The sequence below is a fragment of the Leucopleurus acutus genome (assembly GCF_964270905.1).
Source record: "Leucopleurus acutus genome assembly, chromosome: 5".
Classification (NCBI taxonomy): domain Eukaryota; kingdom Metazoa; phylum Chordata; class Mammalia; order Artiodactyla; family Delphinidae; genus Leucopleurus; species Leucopleurus acutus.
The window spans coordinates 91,588,415-91,601,045 of NC_139147.1; the positions used below are offsets into that span (position 1 = coordinate 91,588,415).

The following is a 12,631-nucleotide window of genomic DNA, read 5'->3' on the forward strand; positions in this document are numbered from 1 at the left end:
AATTTATTTGGATCATGCATTGTGGAAGAGTACACTGACATTCTTGTTTAAAAAAAAACTACTTAAACCTATACAAAAATTGTGGTATGCTTCTCAGCAACAAAAGGGAATGAACTACTGATACCTGCAACCATGAATAAATATCACAGACATTATTCTGAGCAAAACAATCTGCACACAAAGAATATATACTTCATGTTTCCATTTTTATAAAATTCTAAAATTATTTACCATGAAAATCTTGAGACTGGTGGTTAGCTAGGTTTGGTGATGGGAAATTATTCTGAAGTGACTCAGAGAACTTCTGGAGGAGATGGGAATGTTCTAATACTAAATATGAATGGAGAGTACATGGCTGTATCCTTTTGTCAATTAAGATATATCTATTTCAATTTACGTAAATTTTATTTGAAAAAATAAGTGGTGCTATGAAGTATGAGGGGATATATATAGACAAAACAAAAATGGTAGAATAATTGATGAAGCTGGTTGAGGTAGATGGAGGGTTAACTGTACTATTCTATTTATTTCATATGTATTAAACAAACAAAAGAGAGGGTTCAAAATAGCAGTATGGGAAGATCCTGAACTCACCTCCTCCCAGAGATACAACAAATCTACAACTACATATGGAATAAATCCCATGGTAAGGGACCTGAAAACTGGCTGAACAGAGCCTCCACAACAAAGGGTAAAAGGACAGCTTCGAGATAAGTAGGAAAGGTAGAGATATGATCTCATCAAGGAAAACACCACACCATCTCAGAAAACCACAATTAGAAAGAATCACAAAGATATGGATCTTTAACCTGAGGAGCAAGGGATTGAGCTGCATATCAGGCATCCCAGCCCCTAGATCCTGTACAGGAGAAAGAAGCTCCCAAAACACCTGGCTTTGAAAACCAATGAGAAATATATCCAGGAAAACCACAGAACTGCAGGGAATGAAAAACCTCTTCTTAAAGTGCTTGCACACAGACTCGACCTGAAAATCAGCACAAAACATATGGCCTATAGGTGAAGGGGACTCGCTTCCTAATCTTAAAGTTTGTGTCAGAGGGAAACTAGCTGAGATACTCCCTGGGGGCTGAGATACGGGCAGAAGCCATTTTGTGATCTCAGGCTACTTTGATAATGCCAGAACTGAAGGACAGCATTTTGGAATTCTCCCTATAAACTGTTAGAGACAGTGGGCATGGCCCCACTGAGAGCTCTGCCTACCCTAGCACCTAAGTCAGGCCTAACAAACAACTGAGCAACAGTTCTGCTTACCAGTGTCCAACAGAAGCCACAACCAGACCCTGCAGCCGGTCCAAGGGCAAATCCCACCTGATAGTATACCACAGCAGCCATGACTGGGCTCCACCACAGGAGGAAGATGCACAGAGTTCACATAGGGAAAATCCCTTGAGCATCTGGCTCTGGTGGCCAGGCAGGATTGTACATCTGAGCCCCACAGGACATCTCCTAAATAGCATCACTCCTTAAGTCTGGGAGAGATAGTTACTAACTAATACATAAAAACAGAGAATTAGACAAATTGAGGAGACAGAGAAATATGTTCAAAATGAAAGAATAAGACAAAACATCAGAAAAAGAACTAAAGGAAACAGAGATAAGCAATCTACCTGATAAAGATTTAAAAGTAATGGCCAGGAAAGATGCTTCACTGAACATGGGAGAACAATGGATGAACACAATGAAGACTTCAACAAAGAGATAGAAAATATAAGAAAATACCAACAGAAGTTATAATGGAACAGAAGAATTCACTAGAGGGGTTAAACTGCAGATAGAAGAACAAATCACTAAGCTGGAAGACAAAACAATGGAGCTCACTCAGACAGAGCTGCAAAATGAAAGAGGAATTTTAAAAAGTGAAAATACCTTAAGGGACTTTTGCAACAACATTGAACAGAATGACATTTATATAATAGGGGTTCCAGAAGGAAAAGAGAGAGAAAAAGGGCCAGAAAAATTATTTGAGGAAATAGTGACTGAAAACTTCCCTAATCTGGGGAAGAAAACAGACATCATGTCCAGAAAGCCCAGAGAGTTCCAAACAAGATGAAGCCAAGGAGACACATATGAAGACATATTACAATTAAAATGGTAAATGTTAAGGATAAAGAGAGAATCCTAAAAGCAGCAAGAGAACACAATTTGTTACATACATATGGGAAAATCCCATAGTAATATCTGCAGATTTTTCAGCAGGAACCTTACAGGCCAGAAAGGAGTGGCACGACATATCCATCATGTGGAAAGGAAATATCCTCTAACCCAGAATTCTCTACCCAGCAAAGTTATCATTCAGAATTAAAGGAGAGATCAAGGCTTTCCTTTGATCTCTAAAGGAATTCATCACCACTAAACTGGCCCTGAAAGAAATATTAAAGGGATTTCTTTAAGCTGAAAAGAAATGGCATTAGTTAATAATAAGAAAATATACTAAAGAAAAAAATCTTATTGGAAAACATAAATATACAATAAAGGTAGTAAAAAAAAATCACATAAAGCAAACATAAAGATCACAAGAAAAAAGCAGTAAAATTAACTAATATTATAATACTTAGTTAAGGAATGCATAAAATAAAATGATGTAAAATGTATCATCAAAAATATAAAATGTGTGTGTGTGGTGGGTGGAAGTAAAAAGACAAAATTTTGTAATGTGTTCAAATTTAAGTAGCTACCAACTTAAAACAGGCAACACTCAAAAATGTTATATGTGAACCTCACAGAAACCACAAGGAAAAAATATATAGTAAATACACAAAGGAAAACAAGAAAGAAATCTAACTATAACACTAAAGAAAACCACCAATACACAAGGAAAGAGATAAAATGAAAGAGAAAAAAACATAAAACAACAAAATGGCAATAAGTACATACCCATCAATAATTACTTTAAATGTAAATAAACTAAAGCAGCCAATCAAAAGACAGAGTGTCAGAATGGATAAAAAACAAGACCCATTTATTTACCGCCTATAAGAGACTCATTTCATAAGAAAGGACACACACAGAGAGAAAGTGAAGGAATGGAAAAATATATTCCATGCAAATGGAAATGAAAAGATAGCTGGAGTAGCTATACTCATATTAGACAAAAATAGACTTTAAAACAAAGACTGTAAGAAAAGACAAAGAAGAGTATTACATGATGATAAACAGGTCAATCCAGCAGGAAGATACAACATTTATAAATGTATATGCACCCAACAGAGGAGCACCAAGATATAAAAGCAAATATTAATGGACTTAAAAGGAGAATTTGAAAGCAATGCAATAATACTAGGGGACTTTAACACCCTACTTACATCAGTGGATACACCATCCAGACAAAAAAATCAATAAGGAAACATCAAATTTAAACAACACATTGGACCAGAGGGACTTAATAGCTATAGAGCATTCCATCCAAAAGCAGGAGAATATGCATTCTTCTTAAGTACACATGAAACATTTTCCTGGATAGATCACATGTTAGGTCGCAAAATGAGTCTCAATAAATTCTAGAAAAATCTTCTCCAACCACAATGGTATCATGCGTCCTGATTTCGAACTATACTACCAAGCTATGGCAGTCAAAATAGTACGGTACTGGCACAAAAACATACACAGACATCAATGGAACAAAACTGAGAACCTAGAAATAAACCCATACATATATGGACAATTAAGTTACAACAAAGGAGCAAAGAACATACAATGGGGAAAGGATAGTCTCTTTCATAAATGGTGTTGGGAAAACTGAACACCCACATGCAGAAGAATGAAACTAGACTACTTCTTACACCATACACAAAAATTAACTCAAAATGCATTAAGGATTTGAATGTAAGACCTGAAACCATACAATTCCTTAGAGAAAATGTTGGTGGTAATCTCATTGACATCAGTCTTAACAATATTTTTTTGTGGATCTGACTCTAAAAGCAAAGGAAACAAAAGCAAAAATAAACAAATGGGACAATGTTAAACTAAAAAGATACTGCATGTGAAGGAAACCATCATCAAAATGAAAAGGCAACCTACTGAATGAGAGAAGATTTTTGCAAACCATATACCTGACAAGGGGTTAATATCCAAAATATATAAAGGACCCATACAACACAACAATAAAAAACTAAACAAACCAATTCAAAAAATGGGCAGAGAGTCTGAATAGACATTTTTCCAAAGAAGATGTACATAATATTAGAGGATGCTGGGATAAAGATATAAGGATTCTATACATACTATATTTGCAACATTTTTGTGAGTTGAAATTGTTTTGAAATAAAAAATTAAATTAATTTAAAAAAAAACATTCTGAGATTCTCAAGACACTGACCAGCACTTTGCTAGATATGACTGAATTCTACTTTTATTAAATGACCTGAACCAAAAATATATAAAGAGTAACTGTTGCCAACGGGGCAACTTACCACTTAAGCAGAGTATTCATAAAGTATCTGCTTTTCAGTAGCATTGCAGACCATTGATTTACCATACAGAGTTAGCTGCCATGTACAACCTCCTGATGCTGAGGCATTACAACCCAAGGCAATTAGAGCATTTGCAAATGAGAGAGCTCAACTGATATTTTTGGTGATGCCTGAGAATTGTAGGTGGATACCTACTAATTTTAATTTCAAAATTGTAATTAAGAGAGAGCGGACTGTACAAAGTACAGATTCTTACATGGATTATTAAAGGGGTACTTTAAAAGACAAAGCAGTACTCAGTAGACCAACAAAATTCATAAATTATAGTCATATTTGACTGAGTTTACTTCCTTCTTGGAAAAAGTTATTAATTGATTGGTAATGTTAATATATATAAAGGACAGTTAGACTTAGGTAAGATATTATTAGTCTTTTGTAATATCTTGTTGAAAACAAGGAAAAATATTGATGGAACACATGGATAATTACATGAACTTTTTGTTAGCTTAATTCCTGAATGAAGTATCATGGTTAATGGGTTAGTATCACAATGGAAGGAGGTCCAAAGAGCTTTTCCTCTGCCAAGTCTGTTTAAAAAGAATATTTGTCAATGACACATTAGACTGAGAATCAATGGTACAGTGATCACCTGCCAAAATCACAGTTGTTTTTATCTTTGCCACATGATTCCCACTATAATGAACACAGCTTGCTGGGAAAGAAAAGGATCTTTGATGCAAAATGACCATGTCTATGCTGGCAGTGGCTAGACAAACCAATGAGATCCCTTCTTTTGGGGAGCCAGACAATTTGATTGTGTCAACTCCATTCCTTTCCAGCATCATTTCCCAATGTTTTAGTCACCTGACTTGAGCATGTGTACCCCTCGACTCTGGACTTAAAGTTGTAACAACTCCAAAGCAGCAGACATTTCATACTTCTAGGTATGTGCACGTGCTTTCCACCTACATAGAGTACTCGTCCCACATGGTGTTAATTTATCTTATCAGTCAATCAATAATAACACATAAAATGTTTTCTCTTGTTATGAGACAAAAATGTATTGCAGGCTTTTTAGCAAGTTTTATTCCAACAAATGGGTAGTCTACAATTTTGGGAAGATAAAACATTCACTTTTAAAAATATGGAGTGCTAAGAATTCTTCAACTTTACTATCCTTTGATTACTTTAGGTAGAGTGTACTTATAAATTACAACCTTGTAGTGTTTACAAGAATAATAAAAGATTAATAATGAACTTACCAATACTTGGATAACCAGGTGTAGACGGGTCTCCTCCTGGATTCAGTGACACCATAAAGGTATCATAGCTAAGAGTTGCAGTCTTTGGTAAATCACAAGGATCAATATACAGAAGAACACCTCCAAATCCAGCCTTTTCCAATAAGGAAAGCTAAAAGAGGAGAACAAATTATTAAAAATGTCCTCATATACATTTTTAGTTCATATATGGACACTTCATAAATGTCACTACAATTAGATGACTCCTTTTTCTGTTATTGTTTTCTTTTAAAATAAGTAGAAACTTCTGATTTTCTCATTATCAAAGCCCAGACAGAGAGTTATCCTACTGGCCTCTTCCTTTTTCCTCTGTTCAACAATATTTAAGCTGCATTCTTATAATGTTTATATTTGATTTCAGTTGTCTGCATTTGGAATTTCTTCATTTTTTAATTGTCCAAGTAGATTTGGAAGTTTTCACTTTCATGAGATTAACAAAAAATCTACCACAGACAAAGTTCCATTGTAAAAGGAGAGCTGTTCTGACCATTATTATATTCTTCCCTAGAGCAGAAGACATCCAACAGCATTTTGATTTATTTTCTCCAAGGCTGAGACTGCCACACCAGTTGTTAAAATGTTGAAATCTTTTACATGGTTTGGCAAACAGCCACTGTCCTGAAGCTCCTGAGGGCCCCCACTAGTCACTCTGGTCTCTGCCCTGGATGTCCCAGTCAGAGCTCTAAGACAGAGCAACTAATGGGTATATACACAACAAAGTAGTGGGCCTCCTTCTAAATGGTCAGTTCCTGCTTTGTCTCTGTCATTAAATACTTTGAAAATATCCCAATTACCTCTATGAACATACTTAATGCAAAGGTTCCGCTCTGTTCTTAAGTACACAATAGAGAAGTATGATGGGGCAGATGAACTTGACATCCCAGGTTCTCTTTGTTTTAACTTATTAAATTAATTTTGGTGGGTAAAGATCTTATTCATCTTAGTGTGACTTACATGATTGATATGTCACAATCTTGATATAAGTATGCTATGTTAATTGCATCTTTTCAACTCCTTTAAAACTGTTCTGTATTTTTCCATTTTTAAACAAGTAATGAACAAGTATGGATTTTTATAATAAGAAGAAAAAAAAAACCCAACACTGAGAACCTAAGCTAAGTATAATGGACTCACATGTATACCTTCTATAAGAAACCACTCTGATCAGACTTCTTTTTTTTCCCCATCAGTGTCTTAATGAAGATAGGGAAAAAATTCAGGGAGAGAGGAGGAATGAGAGACAGAAAAAGAGAGAAAATAATATGTGAATAAAGGGTGAGATTTAAGACTGATGCTCCAAATGCAGGACTGAAGTCCTTAGGGAGGATTTCTAATGTTTGGATGCTGAAATTGCTATTCTCAAAAAGAATGATCAATGGAATGATTTTCAATGTTCTGCTTACTATAGGAGAATATATCAAGAAAAAAAAACGAACTTCTCTAGAAAGCAATTTTTTAAATATTAAAAATTTCTTTTTTTATTACTAAAGCAATTTGTGATCATTAGCGAGAAAGATATACATGTCAACAAAACAAAGCAAAACAAAAAAGCAAAAGGCAATCCCATTATCTTACCTGTCAAGAGGTTGCAAATGTTAACATGTTGGTGTTTCTAGATCCTTTTACTGGGGCTTATGCACATTCACACATATATTTACAAATAGATCTATGATAAATACTATTTTGCAATCTTTATTTTTCACTTAACAGTATATACTAAACATTTGCCCATGTTGATAAGTATACTTTTGTATCATTTTAATAGCTGTATACTGTGTATGAGTGATATAAATAATATTATATAAAAAGGCCATCAAATGTTATGTAACCAACCCGACTGTTAATCAAATTATTCAAAAATTTTTTATATTACATTGGAACAAAATTCCTTATATCTAAATCATTGCACAAATATCTATTTTAATCAAGTGTAGTTTCACAGGTCGAATTTCTAAGTCAAAGTATTCCTGTTCTTATGATTTTCTTTTTGTAAACTAATTTCCGTTTAGAAAAGCTATAAAAAGTTATATTCTTACCTGTAGTATATGTATGTTTCCCCTCATTATCACCAACATTGAATATTATTACTTTTCAAAAGATATTTGTCAATCTGGCCAAAATTTATTTCTCCAAAGATCTTTAATTATTAATGAAGTTAAATTTATTTTTGCTTGTGATTTTGGCAACTGTATATTTTCTTCTGAGAATTACCTGCTTGTGAAAAACTATTTTTACAATTCCTGGGCCATGTATCCATTTGTAACTATATAATTAGTGTTGCTGTTATGCAGGTAATATGCTGGCATTGGGATATGAAGGTAAGTAGGACAAGGTCTTTGCTCTTAGGAAGCTGAGTTTACCAGTGGAATGACGAACAGTTTTCAACTTGAGTAATAACTCCAATTAACTGACAATGAATGGACGCCGGGAGAAGGATTGTGAGGCTAGATTCAGGGTCAGTGGAAAGTGAATCTATGAGAGATCACTGCTTTGGACAAAGAAAGGGAAGTGATAACCAACAAATTTTTTTTTTTTAATGTGCTGATACTGCTTTAGTGGAAGTCAAAATAGCTTCAAAAGTATCTTCTAAAAAGGTAAATATGATAATTTATTTAATGTTTATGAAACCCAGTGATTAAATTTATCTTAGTCAAAAATAAAATGCTAAAGTTGCATATTTTATCTCTTCTGATTATATTTGGAAATATGTTGAGATCCCTTTTATAAGGAATATGTACCATGATATGTTTCTATACCTAACGACTGATAATGAAGCAATGTGGCTTAATAGAATACTATCTTTGGCCAGACTTAATTACCTCCCTACACCTCATAAGAGACAGCTTTATATGCAAGCTGAGCCCCTCTTCCCATCCTCTGCCTATAACAGTTGGACCTGAGGTGGACACCTCTTCAACATTGTCAAATCTGGTTCCTGATGCCACCCCACACTGACCATCATAGAGCTCTTAAATAAGTAGTTTAATTCAGTGACTCAATTTCAGGAATTGTCTATTGCCAATGACACTGGCAACAGAAGAAATTGCTTACATGACATCAAATTTTAAAAATGTTCCTTTGCATTGTTAACATTGCATTTTGAACTTGATGAGGTGGAGGTTGCCTAAAATTCTCAAAAGACCTTGTATTCTGGTGAGATTACATTTTTTAAAATACTTCCAAAGGCAAGCCAAGGCCAAAAGGATGAAACCAGCTGTCATTGGGCTGTCTGATTGCAGACTGTCCCTGGGTACACAGGTGAAAGTTATTAGCTCTGCCTAGGCCCTCTTACAGCTTGAGACCTAGATTGACGATTATACTAGGGGTCTAATACATGAAAAGAGATGGCAAGTGTAAGGCCAGATTCCCTATATTAAACTTCAACTGTCCTTTGCTTCTCTTTCTCAAGTATATATCTGATAAGTTTGGGGTTCTTTGTCATACTTACCACCTTGTAAACTAAGACAACATTTGATACAAGTAGGACCAATCAGGACTTGGAATGGAGACACCAAAAATGAGTCAGGCAGATGGTGTTGGGCCTGAGTGTTGTGTGCTCACGGAGAAGCAGGCCACAGCCACTGGCTAGTGTGGTGCACTGACTCACAAGGCTGTATTGCCCTGGAGGGGCACCATTTCCTAATTCACACAAAGCACCATATGAGCAACTGGCTTCTCTGTTCAGAATCAATTTTCTGACATGTGCAAACTAGTCTTTTCAGAATGTAGAAACCGTGAGCCTTGCCAAGGAAAGTGGCAACTAAAAAGGAGTGGGAATTCAGAGGAAACAAAGATGAGAATGGGGAAGAGAGGGAATGGCACGTACAGACCTCAGGTCCAGCTGTGTGCCTTTCACTTGTATTGGGTGAGATTCTCCTCCCTTTCTCTGAGGGTGCTTCGGTTATTTGCAAATAAATCAATCCATAACCAAGACAAATGAAAAAGCATGAGACTTTTCATTTGATGGTACTGGACTTTGGTACCAACCCTGACACTAAATAGCTATGTGACAACTCATATAGTTTTTCCAGGTCTTTGTTTCACCATCCATAAAATGCAAGGATTGAACAACATTAGCCTCAAAGACCCATTCTGTTCTCAATTAAAAACACATGTAGTCTAATTCTATGATTTTAAAATTGTTTAAGGAGACATTTATTGTACTTTTAAATATACTGTCACACGTGAAATTTGCTTTTAAACTATTGGCAGGGATACCCTCCCCCAAAATAACACACTTTCTATGATTAATAAAGATTTTTCAGGTAGTTTTTATGATATGATTTCATATAATATATAGTATGAATATTTTAATTTTGCATTAAACTTCTGTTAGGGACAGAATATAGGGGAAACAAAAAGACTTAGAATCTGTACATTGAAACTATTCTGAGTTAGTGAATTGATTCTTCCTTTTCAGTATAAATTCAGTACTAATTTAAATATAGTACACTGTGAAGTGTTAATTTCATCTTTCAAAACTATTTTACAGTGTTTATACCCCAAAACATATATGACAATTGTAATAAATCACGCAGTTAAATGAATAATATTTCAATGCAGCTATCAACCTTCTGTCTAAATTGGAAATATTTCTACTCTAATAAGTACTTCAACTAATATTTTATTTCTAGGAGAGAAGTTAAATATTGCATAAATTTACTGACTATGTTTATCCAAATGTCCACCAGTGATACTTACTAGTCTCCACATATCTAAGGATTGCTCCTCCTCTTCAAAAAAAATCATATTATGTTTCCATGAACATAGGAACCATTAAACCAACATCCTACTCACATGCCTCCCACCCTCTTTTGTTTAACTCAAAGAACCACTAAGTGCTGAGCCAACATGATTCTTAAGTTTTTATGGGTGCTAAAATCTCAATAGGCATGAGGCATCTGAGATAGATGCTAGACTAGTAACCAAGAAATGGTCCTTAGTAACCCCAAGACACTTTTCTGTTTCTATACAGAGTCAGTCAACTCCCTTCAAGCTATGTCATGGCTTCACATCACCTGAAACACTTCTAATGCCCCCAGTCTCCAAAGTGAAATTTTATTAGTATTATTTTTTATCCTCAGTAATTAAAAAGGATTTGATGGATAACTTTAATAGCACTCGATTATGACCTGCTTGAAGACAGTAACCTTATACCTTCATTTTATATCCCTAGTGCCTAGTATAGTGCCTGGCAACAAATGATTTTTCTATTGTTGGGTTAATGAATAAACTAGTGTATGTAACAATGAATGAATGAATGAATGAATGAATGAAAAACATAGTGTATACAGGTACAAGTGTATTACATGAATGTTATTTTGCTCTACTGTTCACCTCTACTGGCTGGAAAACTTATTCAATAAATTCTTTTGTGACATCTTACATGTGTTCATTAGAACGTGAGATAAGTATTAAGCCAGCTTGTTTCTGAAATAAAAATAAACATGTTCAACTAAGTGTGTTGTCTTTTTATACTTCTGTAAAAATACATAATAAAATAGGTCTATTTTGTCTTGATTTTTGTTTTATTTTGTTTTGTATGATGTTTTGTTATCTAAGGATAGCGATAAAAAGCAGAAACTAGCCCCCAGGGATCTGAACATGTGGATTTGTCTTATTGACAGGGTCTTGGAGATAAAATGTCTTTGACCAAGAAATATGATCTCATATTTCTTGCTGTGAGCCATATTAATATATTTTTCCTTGTGTATAGTATATAAAGCTATCTGTTGCCAAATAACCACCTCTGAAATAAATGGTACTACCAATCCGTGGGCAGGACACAACAATCTTACTGAACAAACCTTACAAAATGAAAAGCTCCTTGGGAATTACTCATTCAGGGGTAGTAGTCTGGCACCTGAAAATGGTCTAACATAGGTTTATATTCCCATTGCCTTGGACAGACAGTATATGTGAACTGGGTGGCTGCATGGTATTCAGATATTCAGGAAACAATCACTTAAAGAAAAATCAAAGCCAGGGACAGTAAAAGAGAAAGGACACTTCTCTGATTCCTACCACTTAACTTCTGTACTTAACTGGCATCTACTCTTACTTTCAACCCAAATGCCTTTCCTATTCCAGGAGGATGCTGTTGCTATTGTCATTTAGACAATCCACTCCTTCAGTGTCCAACAAGGGAATACTGGCTGAATTCCACAGTTAGGCTCTAATCCATTTACAGATGCTCCCAAGTTGTTGACTCACCCTTTTGAACCCACTGAATGTGAGCCTTGTTCTTTATTTTCACTGGTCACAATGCAGGAGATCCCTGAACTACCACCTGATATCAAGAACCAAAGGAGAAAGCTTGTGGTTTTCTCTGTAATTTAGTCTCATCAAAACATTGGCTCAGTATTAGAACCATTCCTCTGGCCTCCACAGCCTAGAAAAGTTTCCTGAGCCTTCATGTGGAAAACGAGAACAAATATAACGTAACGAGACAAATTTGATTTTACAGATAGAATTAAGGCCTATTGTTATGGGCTGAGTTGTGTCTACCTAAGATTCATAAGTTTAAGTCCTAACACCCAGCACACCCCAGAATGTGACTACATTTGAAAATAGGGCCTTTAAAGAGGTAACTAAGGTTAAATGAGGTCATATGGGTAGGCTCTAATCCAATGCAACTAGTGTCCTCATAAGAAGAGGGAAAGACATCAGAGGTCTGTGTACATACAGTAAAAGCACATGAGAACACAGCAAGAAGGTGGCGATCAGCAAGCCAAGAAGAGAAGCCTCAGGAGAAACTGAACCTGTCAACACCTTCATCTTAAATTTTCAGCTTCCAGAACTATGAGAAAATAAATCTGTGTTTAAGCCACCCAGCCTGGAGTATTTTGTTATAGAAGCCCTAACAAATTAATACATTCATATATGATAAATATCTGT

General features: G+C 35.2%; 1 protein-coding gene across 3 annotated transcripts in view; it reads right to left on the reverse strand.

The window, feature by feature from the left end:
- NAALADL2 (N-acetylated alpha-linked acidic dipeptidase like 2) overlaps positions 1-12,631 on the reverse strand; it is a 1,451,411-nt gene that overhangs the window by 558,196 nt on the left and 880,584 nt on the right. For all 3 annotated transcript variants that reach the window (XM_082839043.1, XM_082839042.1, XM_082839044.1), the window contains one exon: positions 5,696-5,846. In XM_082839043.1, coding sequence (XP_082695169.1) covers positions 5,696-5,846 — 151 coding nt within the window. The remainder of the gene's footprint in view (positions 1-5,695; positions 5,847-12,631) is intronic.